At 39.3% G+C, this 19,547-nt stretch overlaps 1 protein-coding gene across 2 annotated transcripts in view; it reads right to left on the minus strand.

Moving 5' to 3' along the window:
• The window catches only part of KIAA1549L (KIAA1549 like), a 207,663-nt gene that overhangs the window by 16,211 nt on the left and 171,905 nt on the right, over positions 1–19,547 (minus strand). For both annotated transcript variants that reach the window (XM_073347698.2, XM_073347699.2), the window contains 2 exons: positions 14,467–14,596; positions 6,751–7,098 (listed from right to left, as the gene is read on the minus strand). In XM_073347698.2, coding sequence (XP_073203799.2) covers positions 6,751–7,098; positions 14,467–14,596 — 478 coding nt within the window. The remainder of the gene's footprint in view (positions 1–6,750; positions 7,099–14,466; positions 14,597–19,547) is intronic.

Consider the following 19,547-nt stretch of genomic DNA (forward strand, 5'->3'; position numbering starts at 1 on the left):
AGTGAAGGTATTTGTTTAAATTCATTCCAACAGCCCTTAAAATTGTGTGAACAGTTCTATAATCGCTGGCTGCTAGGAAGTTAACTTTTGGTGGTGCCTATAGTAGCAGGTATTTTATTTCAGATTTTATAACAGGCCAAGTGATTTTAGAATAATGCAGAAAGCATACACACAGATGGTATCACAGAGCTACAGCTGAGCAATTAAAAAAGAAGAAATAAGAAAATAATGCCTCAGTCACTGTAATCCAACCTGAGAGGTAAATCCTTCACAATTTTGGAAGACTCATCCCTTCCTGAAAACCCCCAGAGAGTGAGATCACAGTACTTTTTGCCCCTCTGAAAGTTAAGTGTTTTTAAGTCAGTATATCTGGAAGCATCCTCAAAGCAACATATACTGAAATGAAACTGCCTGCAAGCAATTACTTGATATTTGAACTTCTTTTTTCTGGCCTTTCAGGGGATTTTTCCCCCATTTTCTCCTAGGCAAGAAAACCAAGGTTCTTAAACCACAACACTCTAAAGCAATGGAAGTCCCAAATAAATCCACAAAGCAAGGTAATTCAGAGAAACCCAGGATCAGACTGTTGAGTCATGAAATCGAGCATCCAGCCTCCAGCAAGGCTGGATTTCATCTCTAGTACATCTAGAGACTGTGCAATGCTTACTGTATGTCAACAGAAACATCTTCCTGACCCTCATGGCCATCAGCTCATGGTCCAAAGAATGACGTATCACCTTTATCCATACTGTTGCTACAAATATTATTTGTCAGAACTTCATCTAATCTGCTTGGAAATACAAGTGATCGTGTATAATTCTGCTTAGCAGTAGATTGAACCTCTTCTCAGACACTCCCTGATTTACTTTCCCAGACAAGTCTAGGTACTGAAGACATCTTAGAGCAATGCATGGGATTACAGTTAATGCAGCTGAACCATAACTAAGACGATACAACATGACAAGGTATTAGGAGACTGTCTAATCTCCTCAAACCTATGAAATCAGAGGCTGAAGTCCAAATGTCTTCAGCCAGCAGCATCCTACAGTGATAATCAATAAAAACTTAATCTTTTTGGTCCAACACAGTTATTTTCTGTTTTAAATATCTGCAAAAATGTGGTATCACAGATAGCTTGTGAAAAACTGACTTCTGATGCAGACAACTGTAGATATAATAGCATTAAAAACTATTCTCCCTCTAATCTACTGTTCAGGTCCCTGAGTAGAAATGTCAATGGCACTCACTTTGGTATTCAATCTAAACTAATTCAGACTGGAAATCAGGTGGAACTTTTTAACAATGAGAGTAGTTAACCACTGGAACAATTTAAAGGGTTGTGGGAGATTCTCCATCACTGGCAATTCATATATTAGGATTGGATGTTTGTCTAAGAGATACGCTAGTTCAAGCAGGAATTTATTCAGGGAAGTCCTGATTATGTGTTTGTTTCTTAATCTTACTTTTGTGTTTTAGCGGATTGCATCTATTTTCCTTTATCATACCAATTCCAAAAATGAGTTGCAAAGATAAAATAGGTTTAAGAGTAGCAGCTGTGTTAGTCTGTATCTGCAAAAAGAAAAGGAGGACTTGTGGCACCTTAGAGACTAACCAATTTATTTGAGCATAAGCTTTCGTGAGCTAAAGTTCACTTCATTGGATGCCGATGAAGTGAGCTGTAGCTCACGAAAGCTTATGTTCAAATAAATTTGCTAGTCTCTAAGGTGCCACAAGTCCTTTTTTTTTTAAGATAAAATAGAGACTCTTGCCCTTGTGACAGATTTGTCTATATCTATATTGAACTATAAAGCTCATGGTGTTCACAAACAAAATTTTTATCGGAAACAGTAAGGTGCCTTCACTGTTGCTTTAACCTCCATATTGAACTGGGATTCCTTGATGTGTTACCAGAGACTATGTGCTCTCAGCAGAGGCTAACAGAGGGCAATCAAGTGTTGTTGACTGGAAGACCATTCAGGTTAAATGGAAACACCCTAGAACAATGAACTGACTGCAGGCCAAAGGAACCAGTTCTCCCAGGTGGGCTCTTAACCAAGCAATGAATCACCTGATGAGGCACTTGAAGCCACTCAAAGCCACTCAGAGGAGTCACTTGACAGAGGGTATTGAAACCTTATAAAAGGACTCTCCTCTCTCCACCAAATGTGGGGAGACCAGAATAAGAACACAGAGCTGGGCAGGTGGAAAAAGAGGAATCCTAACTGCCCTGGAAGGACATTAAAACCCTAAGGGCCCTCAGGTGAGGTGAAGAAACTGAGGCAGGGACTTATATGCAGGTTTTGTTATTTTTCTATAGCTATGTATATTTCTTGTGCTGTGTCTAGGAATAAAGCTGGTTCAGAAATTCCTTTGCGAAGTCTGTGTTACTGCTTTGACCCTCACGAAGCCCCAAAGAGGGGAAACCAGTCATTCAGAGGATCCCCAGCAGTGGTGGGACTCTGGGGAGTGTGCAAGAATGAGTGGGGAGGCTGAGTACAGCTGGCACTAAAGAGGAAGGCTTGTAATTGGCTCTAATGTGGTTCAGACATTAGATAATTTGATTTCAGTATTAATATTTAATCAGCTTCAGGTTATCGATTCAATTGAGCTGGGTGCCATTTTTGAGTTGAGGGTTATAACCCAGTTAGTAGCTGAAAGCCTGTGTTGTTGCATTGCTATAGTTCATAAGCCCATGTGCTTTAAAGAAGAAGGCCAAAAAACGGCTGAGAACTAAAAAATTGGCCAGTAATAAACTACGCATCTCAGTAATGATTGAACCTGTGATATTCCAAGCTCTTGACCATGCTTGTAGCTGTTTCTTTCACTTCACACTGACTCTGACATTCTAGGCTTCAGAGTGATATTTGGAGTTATTCCCCGGGTGGGCTGGGCTGTGAAAGCTGGGTGGATTTGTGAAAGTGGCAAATGAGAGGTATGTGCTGCAGAGAGGACTTATGAGTTTGGGGTTATCGTGTGTGCTGGTGATTGTGTTGATTTGTGTCTAAGGGGGTTTGTGCTGGGACATTTGTGTTGATTTGTGAGAGTGGCAGTAGGTATATGGGTGTGGACGTTGGGTCAAGTAATGCAGTCTCCCTCACACAACCAATGAAACTGTTGCATGCAGATAAGCTGCAGAGTAAGGATAGCGATTGGCTGAGTTATCTCTGATATCATCATGATCTAGGATCCTTGGCCTGGCATACAGAGATGCCTTATTACAGCATGGGTGTAATTCATAAAGTCAAAATAGCTGAAAACTTAAATTGGATGGTAACAGACCACAAAACCCAGTGATGATTCAACCTACTGATATTCTGAACAAAGAGAAGGTCTCAACCATGCTTGTAGCTGCTTTCATCACTTTACACTGACTCGGATATCTTAGGCTTCAGAGTTACAATCCTAGAATCTTATATATATGAATAGCCACCTCTTTATATCCCTTCTTAGGGTTTACTATGTATTAATCTGACACTTTAACTAAATTGATTCCAATCCAATATTGATACTAACTTGTTGATTTGACCGTGATTTGATTTTGGTTTAATAGTTCAATTTATTATTATTTTATTATTATTATTAATGGTAGCTTAGCTGTGGGGATATGTTTCCTTGATTTTAATTTTAATAGCTGTAAAAGTTTACAAAACTGATATTGATTCACATTTGCTTCAATAAGCAGCATGGGTCTAGAATCTTTGAGACGCTGGCTGAATATCAGCTAGTCAAAGCCGGACCAGTTCTCCCTCATTAGTCTTAGTTCTCACATCAGAATCAGGCCCCCTTTATCATTATCTTCCCTCTTTGCAGAGCACTAAAAAGAGGAGAGAGATGGTAGCTTGCCCAGAGTCCAAACTAACAAGGCTCTGTTATTCTGTGGTTTTCAGTTCTGGTCTCCAGGAAAATAATTGCCATTTTTCAGACTACAGTTCTCAGCGTGGTTCAGGCAGCTGTCAGGATTTCTGAAGTGGCAACTACAATGTTAGTATCCTTAAATGAATGCTTGAAAGGGTCTTAAAAAAAACAAAAAACCACCAACCCAAACTACAGATGTTGGGCCCCTTAGCTAAACACTTAAAGATAGGCTCCAGCTGACCCTTGCAGCTGCATGAAGTGCCTGAAAAACCTTATAAAGCCCCTACCATGATTCTTATTGGAGTCACGCAGCTAAACACTACAACCTACTTAGAAAAACAAAAATAGCATTTTAATGTCATTTTCCCAGTTTTTATTTAGAGATACATTGGAGAAATTTCAACTTCAAATCTTAGTGAAAATCCTGTAGATCCCCTTTATAAAGCATTAACGCTAAGATGCAGAGAACAGAATGACTAGTCTCTCTTCAAAACGACATAGCCATATAACTTTTATTTCACTTCAGAAAGACCTACTTTACTATAAAAGTAATTTGACTGGACATCTAATGACCAACACAACTGCTAATCTAATTCCAACCATAAAAAATGATCAAATGCAGTATGAACTGCAGTTTGGGAATTTCAAAGTGCCAGGAGTACTTTTATTGTGATTTAAATAGTATTTCCCTGAACGTGAGCATTTAATACCACTGGCTTCAAGTTATCCATGAAGGATTGTTCAGAAAAAGCATCCCTTATTGTACATTCTTCTGACCATTGAAGGTAAACATATCAATGATGATTCTCAGTTGTAACAATTTCTCTCTAAGAGTAATAGATTACTCAAATATAGACAGAGTCAAGAATCTTTATTTCTATTATAACTTTAGAAATGCCTTCTTTCAGAATAATATGTATTCCTGGCAAAAAAATCCTGCCATAACAACAACTTTGCCTTTTGATTTTTCTCTTTCTGAAGCAAATTTCCAGGTGTTTTCAGTAATTTCACATTCTTACAGGGCCTATTTTTCAGTTTCATTGCCAGTAGTCTGCCTGCTGTTCTGTTTACTTCACCAGACAAAACTAATCCCAGGTTTAGCTTTGCTTATGATACTTGTGAAAGAAAATGTTTGTTTGGTAATGTTCACATACAGTACAGTAGAACCTCATAGTTACAAACACCAGAGTTAGAAACTGACTGAACAATCACACACCTCATTTGGAACCAGAAGTACACAATCAGGCAGCAGCAGAGATAAACAAAAAAAGCAAATATAGTACAGTACTGTTCTAAACTACTAAACAATAAGGAGAAAGCAGCATTTTTCTTCCGCATAGTAAAGTTTCAAAGCTGTACTAAGTCAATATTCAATTGTGAACTCTTGAAAGAACATCCATAATGTTTTGTTTGGAGTTACAAACATTGCAGAGTCACAACCAACCTCCATTCCCGAGGTGCTCATAACTCAGAGGTTCTAATGTATCGGGAACTTTAAAACAGTGATTTTCAACCAGGATCATGGACAGCCGTTCTGATACCGCTATCTACATACTTTTCAAACTTCATCATTGAAGTGTCTGAGCACTCCAGTCATTCATCAATTTATCCTCTCAATACTTGAGAGGCAGGAAATATCTACATTACAGATGAGAAAAATGAGGCACAGACTGACTTGCCCAAGGTTGCACAGGAAATCAATGGCAGAGGCCGGAACTAAACCCAGCTCAAGTCCCAGACCAGTGGCACAAGCACAAGACTATCCTTTATAGACCACACTTTGTGGTCCTTGCAACTGGTACACTAGGCCCTCCTGCCAAGATAACCCTCCGTGTATCCTAAGTATAGCTGCTGTCAGCTCCCTGTCCAGCTGTGTATTCTCCAGCCATCTATGAACATGAGCTTCTCCAAATCTGACTTTCCTAGTCATTAACTGATGTGCTAGCGTGTGAACAATGAATAAGAAAAAGCAGGTAAATGAGGCCTTGGTCTGATAAACTGCTACAGTTGCCCCCATAATGTTGAGAACCACCATTTTAAAAAACAAGAAGCCACTTACTGTACTTGTGTTGAATGTGTGGGATGAAATTCAATGTTGATAAATGCAAAGTAATGTGCTTTGGAAAACATAATCCCAACTATACATACAAAATGATGGGGGTCTAAATTAGCTGTTACCACACAAAGAGATGTGGAGTCATCATGAATAGTTCTCAGAAAACATGCACTCAGTGTGCAGCAGCAGTCAAAATAAAGCCAACAGAACATTAGGAACCATTAGGAAAGAATAGATAAGACAAAAAATGTCGTAATGCCACTGTATATATTCATGGTACACCCACCCCTTGAATACTGTGTGCAGTTCTGGTCACCTCCCATCTCAAAATAAATATTAGAATTGGAAAAGGTACAGAGAAGAACAACAAAAATGATTAGGGGTATGGAATGGCTTTCATACAAGGAAAGATTAAAAAGACTGGACTGTTCAGTTTATAAAAGAGATGGAGGAGGGTACGATAAAGGTCTATAAAATCACGAATGCTGTGGACAAAGTGACTAGGGAAGTGTTATTTTACCTCTTTACATAAACACAAGAACCAGGGGTCACTCAATGAAATCATTAGGCAGCAGGTTTAAAACAAATGTAAGGAAGTACTACTTCACACTATTACATAAACAGCCCAGGTGAGGGGCCCATTATTAAAACTGGAAATTAGGAGTCTTCTTTTAAGTGTGTGTGCACGCACACACCTACAAATGTGCACATAGTTACCAGAAGTGAAAGTGCATGTGTGTTTCATGCACATGTACATGGGGCTCTAGCTTTTAAAAACATAGCCCAGAACACCAGTATCCCCATGATAGTACAGTGTAGTAAGAAATATTTGAACTTACTGGTCTTGGTAAGCTGTACTGATACATTTCTGGTCTATATGTTGGCACCCACTGTACTCCCCCTCTGGGTCGGGTCATGGTACCAGGAGCACTGGTCACAACTTCAGAGTATGGTAAGTGTTGTGCTGAACTGTGAGCATCTTGTCTGTTCTGCCCTCCATGGCCTGCAGATGCCAGACTAAATGCCTCTTCCAAGAGCATATGCATCTGTTGTCTAACTTCATCAATGGAAGGCTGAGAACTTAAAGTTGATGTCTCAGAATGGCCTTTAGCCTGACGGGATCTGGTATAACTTCGAGGTTCATTGACACGGTCAATATTTGTTTCTTCTATCACTTCAGGTTCGGTCTGTTGGATAAAATAAAAGCATTTTATATACACACACACTTATAAGAACAATGGTCTGTGCTGCTTCTTTACATATTTTCTTCAATACAGGTATACCAGAAGTATCTCATGCCCAGGCACAAAATGGTATAAGTCATGAGACCATATAAACCATATAGTACAATTTTTATGTCAGTTGCAGCTGTGAGTGCCCAGAATTTCTGCATCTCAGATCTGGGGTCTCAAGTCAAGCAACCAAAAAAATGAGGAGCACACAATTAGTGACCACCTGTAAAAAGTTTGGTTTAAGTGATATGCCCAGCATGTTACAGGAACTCTGACAAAAGCAGGGATAGAATTCAGATCTCTAGGACAGCTTTCAACTGCCTTAACCATGAGACCATCCTTTCTCTTCCTGCAATTCTCTGCCTCATTCTCTACAGCCTTCCAGCTTCTGCAACAAATGAAGCCGGGGTCCAAGAGACAGTCTTCTTCACTACATAGTTCTGATTCATCCCTAGAGCATGTCCATTCTGTGCACTAAATAAGGCAGGGGGAGTCTTGTGGAAAAAATAGTATGACCATATAACTAAAGACTATCATAATGCACATGAGAAAAGGCCCTATTTCTGGCACGTCCTAACTTTTGAGTGTTTGACTTTGCAATCATAAAAACTTTATTTTAAAATGTGTGTATTGGTAATTATTGTGAAAGCTTTAATTCTTCCTCTCTTTCACATTTAAAGGGACATCGTTAACTTTAAAAATCACACACCTATTAGAATGTTTTTTCCTTCCAATGTAAGAAGGAACACCTAAGAGATTAGAGAGAAATACTGATATTTTCATCTTTCTCATTTCATTTACTTTGTGCATTCATGGGACATCATTTCCTCCCTTTAGGTTAGTCAGTTTCCTTTGTTTGTGTGGGTCTTCCACCTGCCACACATGAAGGAGAAAATCTTTTTAAAAAATAGGTAAATATAATTGTAAAGCCAAGAAAACTGCCAGGGAGACTCAGAGGTAGGTGAAATTATTTAACTAATTTTTAAAAATTAGAGTTCAAGTTGACAATGTTCCTTTAATTCTTAGTATTAATGAGTCCAGTGTGTACCAAAAGAGAGACTAGCCCCACAAATGTTACAAAAACCATACATGATCACTTGCGAAGGGCGTGTGTGTGAGAGAGAGAGAGAGAGAAATAGCTGGCCAATTGTGTGCATTCCCTGGCTCTCTCAGTCTTTAAAACTCTCTGGTTTGTGATAAGATCTGGATTATTTGCAATGGGTGTCAGTGGTGAGTGGAAAAAAATGATCTTCTCTAGTTCTATTCCAAATCCATAGAGTAGCCTTTGCAAAAGGATGGTTATACATTTATAGAGGTGGGTTGTTGTTTTTTTAAATCCATCCATGGTGTTATGGACCAGAATGTAATCGGTTGGGCTTATTAGAGCAGGAGTCAAGTCTAGTGGGTGGAACAGGTATCCAGTTTAGAGAACAACGCCAAGAGTCAGCACCAGAGTCAACTGCCAATTACCAGAGCCAGGGGTCAAAACTGAGGGTCAGAGCCGAGGTCAGATACCAAATGCCAGAGCCAAGGGCCAAGCCAGACTCAGGGTCAGAAGTCTGAGGCCAGGGTTGGAGCCAGGACTGGTAACTGATGATTGGAGGTGAGGTGTAAGGGCAGGAACTGGAGGAGAGGCAAGGATCAAGCATGGGGAGCACAGTATAGGGGTGATGCAGGAATCAGGAAACAGGATTGGGTGCAGGAGACAGGCACAGAATGCAATGGTGAAAAACAGGAACCTACAGTTGTTTCTAAGAGGTTCCAAATTCCAGCCTTGCTTTGCCATAGCTTATTTTTCAGAAAAAAAAAAAAGTCAATGCACTTTGGAATTAAACAAATCACTACATAGAATCAATTCTCACAAACACTAAATATCAAAAGTCTGATTTCTATTTAACTGCCTGCAGTTAATGTGACACTGCACCAGAAATCATTTGTACAAATATATTTCCTCCCTGATTGTTCTATTTATGTAGAGGATGAACAAACAGGCAAATTCCAGTATAGTAACTATAAAATATGGAGGGTTTTTGTATATACACATAGCTAATAAAGCTTCAGAGGTCACAGTGCTCCCTCTTTCAAGATTAATAGGTATAATCCTGACCTATTTCCTCAAGCCCGTAAAAGTGTCAGTGACTAGAAACCCACAAGAGATCTATTAATACCTAATGCTGAAATAAATCAGGTGCCCAACTACAGCCCTGTAGTTAAGCCATTACACTTCTAGAGGCTTTGATCCGTTCCTGAAAATGAAGAAAATAGTGCTAAACTATACCATAAGAATAATGATTCCTTACTAGAACTTCATGCTACAACCTGACTCAACACTAATATTAGGATGACCAGGCAGATTTTGGAGGGGGTTGTTGTGAAGAATGAACATTTATTCAAGTTTTAAAATCTAGTTGCATTAATTCATCATATACGCCGGGCTTGTATTATTTACTGTTTATTTTCATTTCACACTGAAAAACATTAGAATTATAAATATTCAAGAATAAGTGTGAATGTTAAATTATGAAGAACCTGAAGAAGAGCTCTGTTTAAGCTCAAAAACTTATTTTTCACCAACAGAAGTTGGTCCAATAAAAGATATTACCTCTCCAACCTTGTCTTTTTAATATCCTGGGAATAAGAACATAAGAATGGCCATACTGGGTCAGACCAAAGGTCCATCTAGCCCAGTATCCCATCTTCTGACAGTGGCCAGGTCATGAATGAACAGAACAGGTAATCATCAAGTGATCCATAGCATAGCTACAACACCATGGACAACTACTGAAGATATTACAATGCCATTATATAAATCAATGGTATGCCCTCACCTGAAAAACTGTATTCAGTTCCAGTCACACAGTTTTAAGAAGAAGGAGATAGCAAACATAGCAGTCCAGAGAAATCCATGGAAAATGGTTATAAGGAAAGAAAGACTTTCATACAGGCCAAAGTCAAAAATTTTGGACTGTTCAGTTAAGAGAGCAAAAAGATAAGAGGGGACGTGATAGAGCAGTTGTTCCCAAACTTTAATGGCCCGCAAACCCCTTTCACTAAATTGTGAAATCTCGTGAACCCCCTCCTAAAAATGAATATTTCCAGAGATTTAAGTTTAAATTTCCTCTGCACTCCACAGGGCTCCTGCTGCTGGACCCCGTTGACCGCCCCGGTCAACTGAGCCCAGGCTGCAGGTCCCACTGACTGGGGCAGGGCTCGGGCTGCCAGCCCCAACTGCCGTGCCCCGTTCTCCCTGGGGCTTGGGCTGCCAGCCCTGCACAGAGCGCTGGGGTTTGGGCGGCTGGCTCCCCCACTCACGGGGGCAGGGCTCGGGCTACCAGCCCCAACTGCCCTGCCCCGCTCTCCCTGGGGCTTGGGCTGTCTGCCCTGCAACAGAGTCCCTCCTGCTGCTTCCAATGCCTGGGGTCCTCTGGCCGCCATTAATGAAATTTTTCTGGCGAACCCCCGGTAACGTTCTGCGAACCCCCAGGGGTTCATGAACCCCAGTTTGGGACAAGTGATTATGTAAGTGATTATGTAAGAATTCTCAGCTTACATTTAAAAAAAAAGAATAAGTTTCTAGCCCTCATGGTGGAGAGAATAGCAAGAAAGTGTGATCCGAATGATCCTAATTGCTCAAAAAAACAGAAGGCAGTTAGAAAAAACCCTAATTAACAATCTCATGATTTTTAAGTCAATTTCATTATTTTGGGATAGCCTGATTCATTTTTTTGAATGGTTGGGGTTGGCAAGACTATGTGCATATACCTAATAATTAATCTGTGTAATTAATTGCCACAAGAAGTGGATTCTAAAAAAGAAGGATTAGACATTTATTGGTCTGAAAACATCGGCAGTTACATCAGAGAGGATGCACTTGAGGTCTTCAGGCAGAACTACTTTTATGCAAATTACTACTATATAGCCATAGCCAACTATAACGTGAGAGGAAGAGGAACAGCAAAGGCATGCTTGATGTACATAAAACATGGAGTTTGAGATTAGGGCCTTTTGGAATATGAATGAATTAGTTACATTACTTATAGCTTTTTTAAAGACTCGCGCTACTTCCCCCCCCCGCTGCCGCCGCCCAAAAATAGCTTAAATTCAGCACCATAAAATCCTTACTCTTGTATTTTTGAGTTAATGACAGGAATCCATGTATGCCTACAGAAAGTTTTCAACTATTGATATTCCAGAGCTCTGTTACCTACAACCCTACCCAAATCTATTATTCATTAGCACATAATACAGATCTGCTTTTCTTCAGTCATTCAATCTTTTGATTACCTGGGGAGGCTGGACTTGAAAATGTTTGCTACCTAAATGTTTCTTTTTGGAGAAGCTTGCATAAGTAAAAGATACTGAAAATACTTTATACAATCCAATAGGAAGAGTCAACATGCAAGAAACATTTAAGAAATCTGATGTGTATAACATGTTTAGATCAGGGTGGATAAAAATTGATGACTTTTAAATCAAATATTTTTGATTTTGTAAATTTAAATTAAATAAATGTTTATCTACAAAAAATATTTAGAATTCAATTTGAAATAATGACAACCTATGTGGAGACCTAAACTGAGTATCATCTATTAAAATAAATTTAATTTAAATAAAAAATATTCAAGCAATATGTTTGCTGCCAAAGTTTTCAAGAAAGTTAGGCCACCAAACTGGTGGAACTCACTGGCTAAGCACCTGGAGCCTGAGTTTATTGATGTGCTAAACCAGCTTTTGGCTGTATTAGTCTCTGCTGCAGGTGCAGAAAGTGTATTTTCTTCATTTCAGTTTATTTATCTGCCTCAATTCAATGCATAGTTCATTCAAAATTAAGAAACAGATTAGAGTTAAAAGCAGGAAAGTTTATTTTTCTCTTCCAATCTAACTAAAAACTAACTGTGAGAAGATAAAGTCTACTAGTTCTAAAACCATGAAGAACATGGTGACTAGAAACAATTTATTCAGTTCACTAACTATAGATAATGCTTTCTTTGTTTAATAAATCTGTTAGTTTTAAATGCAAAACATGTTTTGATATACTTACTTTGGCATTTATATTAGGTTTATTTAACTAACTGAAAACAATTTTAAAATGCTGTTTTTGTGCATTCTTAATTAATTCCAATATCCATCCAGCTTGACACAAATAATGAATAAAACAATTGTATAGTAAGAAAGAAATACATCTGTCAGTTACTGGGCTAACTGTACCTTCTCTGGGTCTCTCTGAGTGCACCTCACACAGGTGTCAGGACTTGGACCTTTACATCTTCCGGGGTGGAATTCAACACTTCATCTACTCTCACACCAGGACCTAGGTTACAGCCGCTTGGGTATCATGCATGACTAATTAAATAGGTCCAAATGGAGTTGGATCCTCTCATAGCATGTTTGTAGTGATACACAGAAACACTTTTTCAGAACAAAGAATGACTTATTTTGCCCCAAAGATACACATTGCTTGGAGAAACAGCTTTAAAATAGACAAAGAGGCCTATATGCATATTCACTTGCCTAAACTTAATCTCTCTATCTGCACCTCAGACAGGTCTGGCTCATTCAGCATCTGATCTAGGAGGAATAGCCTACATTGCTTGAAGTGTCCTCCCTGTCTCTGTGACTCAGTCTGTCAGCCTTTCCACTGTCACATCCTGGCCAGCCTCTCAGCTCAACCCAAGCCAAACCCCTCTTTCTTTTATAACGTCATTGAGGAGTTAGGTCTCCTTTTAATCCCAGTCTTAGACTTGGGAAGAGTAAAAACATCCTAGGCCTGAATGGAGCCAGCTGGGTGAATTCTCTCACCAATTGTTGGCCCAGCCACTGTTACCTTAACGCCTTTGAAGCTGCGTACCTGACCTCTGTCATTTTTTTGCCTTTCCTGCAAGGTTCCATAACAAGCCTTTTTCAGCCTCCTTTGATTTAACTTTTGGCATTCAGCTAATAGCACCAAACTGAACAGCAATCGGAGTCACACAATATCTATAAAAAATACAGACATGTTGCCAGTTCAGCAAGATGTCACTCACCATTTTCTAACATAATAAAAAAAGTAAAATTAAGAATCTGAATAAATATTTGCTAAACTGTATAAATGCTTAAATAAATACATACACATATAATGTATCTTCCTGGGAAAAAAAACAAGTACCAAATTGAGCGTAAAGGCTATATTGGGTTGCAAATCAAGATGTTTTAATGGCTACCAACCAATGAGCATTAACTTTTGTTTCAGAAAATAACTTAAAAGTACAAATACAAAACAAGATTAAAATGATTATTTAAATCAAGGTTTCTGGCTTGCTGATTTAAATTATTATTAAAATTGGTAATTTAAATTACTGATTTAAATCAATCCACCCTGGTTTAGATTTTGCTGAACATATTCCCTCACATTGCCAAATTCCTTCACTTATCTAAAAACCAGTGCTTGACAGTTGGAGTTAATTATTAAGTCACATGCAAAATGTCAGTCTCTCCAGAGGTTAAAGGATACCCCTTACCCAGAAGCACTCCCTTATTTTTCCAAAACTTCCTCTCCATCTTTTACTTCATCTCTAAGACCAGATCCTGTGGTATGGCTGAACTGCAGGATTTGAGATGAGGTTGCAAATATTGCATTATGACACTGTTTTACTCTTTTGCTTCCTTGATTCAGGAGGCCTGCAGGGGCAGGACAGCACAGAGGACAGCACAGAGGCAATACTTAATGCAACTAATGATGGCTAAAATAGCCTTTTGGGGCCATTTACCAGTCCAGGATTAATGGAGCACAACTTGCTCTGAATATGCAGCCTCTTGCCCCTGAAACAAGAGTGTAGTCAAGATCTGACTACACTGGCTTTGTGCCAGCTGGGAATTCCTCTACTCAAGTGGAATCCCTCAATGGCTATGTAACCCAGTTTTCCATCTCTTTTGCATCACCCAGGGTGTGGAGCAGGGTTGAGGATCTGGATCCTAATTTCAGGCAACAAAACAATGGGTAAAAAATAAAAATTGCCAGTCGGTTATAAATGGTTGTAGACTTAGTGCAATTATTAAAATAAAATAAGATTTAGAAATCAATGGTTTAATTTAGTACTGATTTTCAAGGAGGAAGTTTTGTTAACTATTCTTACACTGCAAAACAAGCTGCAAATAGAAAGTACATTAAATGTTTTGCATTTGATTTCAGTAATTTGGGGCATTGAGGAGATATAATGTACCTTAAGGTTAAACTCATAAATGCACTCTGGTTAGCTTATCCTATGCTTTTTCTCTTTTCTTTTTTTAAAGACTGAATTAAGGATTTACTGAGCAAACTTCATTGAATGCATCTGATAAACTTACATCATATCCACTGTTGCGGATCCCACGCCTTGGTCTCTCCCGGGTAACTAGAAGATCCATCTCAGTTTCTCCTGGGCTAGGGCTGTTCAGAGACTGTCTGCTTCTGTACACAGAGTTCTTTGTCTGCTGCCTGGAGAAAATCCAATGAGAAAATATTAAAATGAAGGCAAAGCACAAAAATAAATGACAGACAGTATTCTGCAATTATAACCTTTATTCTAACATTATCTTAGTTATTACAAAAGAGCCACTTTAATAGGATACCCTTTCTATACACACACAAGTGCTGGAAGAAGGCAAAATTACAGAAGAGATCATTATACATTTTGTTTTCCGTTATTAAAACACAAGAGTAAAGGGCTAAAGGGCACAGGAACCATAAACTGGAGCTGCCCAGAGGAGCTGAGCTCCAAGTGAATACCAGGATCCTTTGTGGTTTATAGCTGATAGGATTTAAAATAATTAGTTATAACTAACATTAGTTTGTCAGTTCAACGGGTGCTGCAAGTGCTGAGAAACTTTGAAATTCAGGTCATTTTATTTAGATGCCCGAGTGGGTTTAGGTGCTTAGCTTTAAACACCTACATTTGAAAACTGTGATTTGGGGCAAGTAATTTAGGAACACCGAATATCACCAGCAAAACCAGGATTAGAACTCAGGAGAAGTGAAGCGAATTATCATTGGGCCTGATTCTCAGCCCTTCCTCCCTTTCCAAATGCTTGCTGCACTAGCAGGACATCTTGAGGATTTCCTGGAGTAGAGGAATCTACGTGTGGAGGAAAGCCCAGGCACAACTTCTGTGCCATCTGCTCCCAGCCCACCTGGCATAGTTATGTTCCAGGGAAGAGATGAAGTTTAAGCAGCTTTTTCTGCCACTTCTGTGGTCTAACTGGGTAGCTATGTCTGCTTTACACCACCCCATTTTCAACCCCTCAGGCTGGAGAGAACAGGGGGCTCCGCACTCAAGCTGATCCCTGACTGCGTGAGTCCCTTAGGTGCCATTATGATAGGAGGCTGCTCCAAGTTGCACTGGGGACCAAGCCAACCCCAGGATCAGTATAGTGCAAAGCTCCCCGCCCTCAGACAATGGATAACTAAGTACACAAACTATTCTGTAGTCAGAGAGTTTAAGGCCAGAAGTAACCCAGAACATCTAGTCTGATCTCCTGTATATCACAGGCCACCAACATCACCTATCCCCACACACTGAACCCAACAACTGACACTAAACCAAAGTATTACAGCCCACAGGAGCCTAAACTATTACGTACCACAGAGAGAGAACAGGAGGGACCAAGGTGTAACAATGCCTGAGGCCCTTGCAATGGTAGGGAACTGATTGAGATATATTCAGATAATCCCAGCAAATGACCCACTCCCACACACTGTAGAGGAAGGGGAAAAACCCGCAAGGTCTCTGCCAATCAAGACCAGCGTGGGAAATTCTTTCTGACCCGTATGGCAATCGGTTAGACTCTGAGCACATGAGCAAGAACGAGCCAGCAATGCACCTGAGAAAGAGAGAGAATGCTCAGTCTAACCTCAGAACCCTGGCCCACCCCATCCAGTGAGAGAGAGAGACACACAATTATAAATGTAATAATCAGCAGTCAAAGCACTTTCAGCTGCCTAGCCATTGTCACGTGTTTTGAGGGCATCAGAGGAGATTTGAGTTTTGACAGATCTGAAGGAGGTTACTGGAATGAAGGGGATCTCCTCCCAATAAATAAGGGATGGCATGGTAGAAAGTGTGAAGGTTTTTGTGGTGAGATTTGACTAAAGGGCAAAATAGGCTGGATTCATAGATGGAGCTGAGGGCTTTATGCCTGACAACAGATTTTAGTATGGTAAAGATAAACCATGAATGACCTTAAAAGTTTGGCACAGAGTGCACAGAGTGCAATCAAGTACTGCTATTTACCCTTTTAGATGATACAAGAACAAGGGGACAGTCAATGAAACTAAGAGACAACACATTTAAAAGACATACTTGATAAAAGGATACACTGATTTACACAATGAGGAATTAGTCCATGGAACTTACCACCACAAAGTATACTTGAATCAAATAGATTACGAGAATTCAAAAAGCACTGGACATTTGCATGAGTAATAAGAATATCACACAGTTACACTAGCTAGGATAAAATATTTAAAGTATAGTAACCATCAAGCCTAAGGGCCCTGAATCAACAAAGCGCTGAAACACCTATGACTTAGGGGAAGTTTCTTCCTAACCCACTGTTGAGTCCTGATTCCGCAAAGCTCTTGGAATTTTCAGAAGTGCCTGTGATATATAAAGGGGGCCGATAGCTCCCTTTGACGGACACCCAGCCAGCCAGTTAGCTGTAAAATCCCTCTTGGTAGCTGTTCTTTACTTGCTTTACCTATAAAGGGTTAAAAAGTCCCCCAGGTAAAGAAAAAAAGTGGGCACCTGACCAAAAGAGCTAATGGGAAGGTAGAACTTTTTAAAATTGGGAAAGAAACTTTCTCTTTGTCTGTTGTTCTCTGGGCTGGAGGGACAGAGCAGCCATGCTAAAAGCAACTTAAGCCAGGTATGATCATGAATCATCAGATCATGCCTAGAACTACTTATCTGAACTCCAATGTGTAAGTAGATCAGAATGTTTAACTAGATGCAATTAAGGTTATTTCTTTTATTTCTTATTGGCTTGCGGATTCCTCTGTGCTAACCCCAGATGCTTTTGTTTGCTTGTAACCTTTAAGCTGAACCCACAAGAAAACTATTTTGGGTGCTTGATTTTTGGAATTGCTCTTTTAAAATCTAACAAAAGCCTAAGTTTCAGATGTATTTTCTTTCTTTCTTTCTTTTTGCTTTTAATAAAATTTACCTTTTTTAAGAACAGGTGTGGATTTTTGGTGTTCTCAGAGGTTTCTGCATGTTGTTTGATTAGCTGGCAGCCATTCCCCGGGGGGTGAGGGTTAAAGGGCTTCAGGGTACCCCAGAGAGAGGAATTCCCAAGTGCTCCTTCCTGGATTCAAAGGGGGTTTTTTTGCATTTGGGTGGTGGCAGCGTTTACCAAGCCAAGGTCAGAGAAAAGCTGTAACCTTGGGAGTTTAATAGAAGCCTGGAGTGACAAGTATTAATTTTTAAAATCCTTGCAGCCCCACTTCTGCACTCGGAGTGACAGAGCTGGGATTCAGTCCTGACAGTGCCCAAGGGATTCAGGAACACAAGTCCCACTGAAAGTGGATTAGGAAGAAACTTTTCCTCAAGAGTGGATTAGGTAGAAACTTTCCCGATAGAGATATTATTCGACCGTTGTTTATTATGGGGATTTATCCACCTTCTTCTGAAGGCTCTGGTGCTGGCCACGGCCTGAGACAGGATATGGGATCAGATGGACCATGGATCTGATCTAATATGGCAAATCTTATGCTCCGAAATTAAAGGCATTTAGAATTACATGTGTTTCTTTCAAAAGGACAACAAACATTTTCTCCTGCTTATATAGTTAGGGACACATTTCCTAAAAGGTTCACACATTTAGTGCTCTAATAAATGCACACCCTTGACCTGATTATATACCACGCAGGGAAAAACTGAGACCAGTGCATGCCATCAGCAAGGTTTTTAAAAATTGCCCTGAGATTGCCAATTAGCTGATTTAAGGAAGACTCACTAATGAGAAGGGAGGTATCAACATTAACAACTGGCAATCACGTGGTATGTGTCTTCTGGGAACACAACTGCAGCATTTTGAAGCATGAATTAGATGCACGGAATGCTCAAAGCAATTGAAAGCACAGGGTGTTGGTTCTTGTACAAACCAAATTATTTCGTGATAGTGTTTTGTAAACAATTTTTAAAATGCTGTTTTCCACAAATCTGAATATATAAAGGTCAGCCTGAATAATGCATTTAATTTATTTTTTTCCTCCCATAATGTTTTGGAAGTCACATACATACAATTAATATTAATGGTAGCTATACCAGTGAAACAAGAGGGTAACATGCCATTTTTTCCAGGAACTCTGAAATCTTTATTATTTTACCTACTTCTACAGTACGTTATCTTTAAAAATGTGAACTATTTAAAATATAGGTTTTTATTTGCGTATCAATATCTGGACAATGATACAAAGCAAGCTGTATTAGTCTTATGCTAAACTAGACTGCTGTAAGAGTGATGGTTTTTATTATAGAAATTGGATTATATCAGTTCATCTCTCAGAGTTGCACTAGGCTGCAATATCATGTTACTGTATTCATCCAATAAACTTATATTCTGTAAAAAAAAAAAAAAAAAAAAAAAAGAAAAGAAAAGCTTGAAGCTGGGAAATGTCCTGCAGCATATCAAATTAGGTATCTACAGCAAATCTGTCATTCTAGATGTTGGTGTGGGGACCATAAAAGTGGTTGTTTTCAAGAAACGGTCAATTTTTCTGTGGCAAGAAACATTCCCAAATTTTGAAAATGCCTGACATCTTTACAGAAAGTGCATCAGGGAATGATACCTTTGTTTTTAGTTCCTGTAGCCCAGCTCTATTCAGCAAGCATTTCTAGTGTTTGTACAATTAACATTTAATGGCTCGGCCCTAGTAGGCAGAGAGATCATTCCTTGACAGTTCAGAGTACTTGCCTAGATGCAGTTTTTCGTAACAATGAACTTTGTCTAAAATAGCTTACCCATTGGTTTACACAATACATTAGAAAGCACACTTAGAAAAACAAAAGTATTCCAGGATCTGTCAGCATACTGGTGCATAAACAAACAAATATTGGTATATCTAACAAAAAGCAGATGGTTAATATTAAAGCTTCATGTATAATGTTCTAAACGTTTCCCCACACCACTTAGGATACATAACAAATATCCAAAATATGGCTTCAGTACTGGATTGTTGTATTGTACACATTAATATTCGTGTTTCTGCAGGCCTCACTTATATTCTCAGGACAGATTGTGGTAATAAAAATAGGATTACTGTAAAATACTAATATTCACGTTCAATATCTTACCTTTTCTATGCATATGTAACAATGTATTCCTCCCTCACTGAATTCCTGTTCAAGGAACTGATGCCCCAGACCCTTCAGCAAGGACACTAGATACAA

Source organism: Lepidochelys kempii, chromosome 6 (genome assembly GCF_965140285.1).
Source record: "Lepidochelys kempii isolate rLepKem1 chromosome 6, rLepKem1.hap1, whole genome shotgun sequence".
Lineage (NCBI taxonomy): Eukaryota > Metazoa > Chordata > Testudines > Cheloniidae > Lepidochelys > Lepidochelys kempii.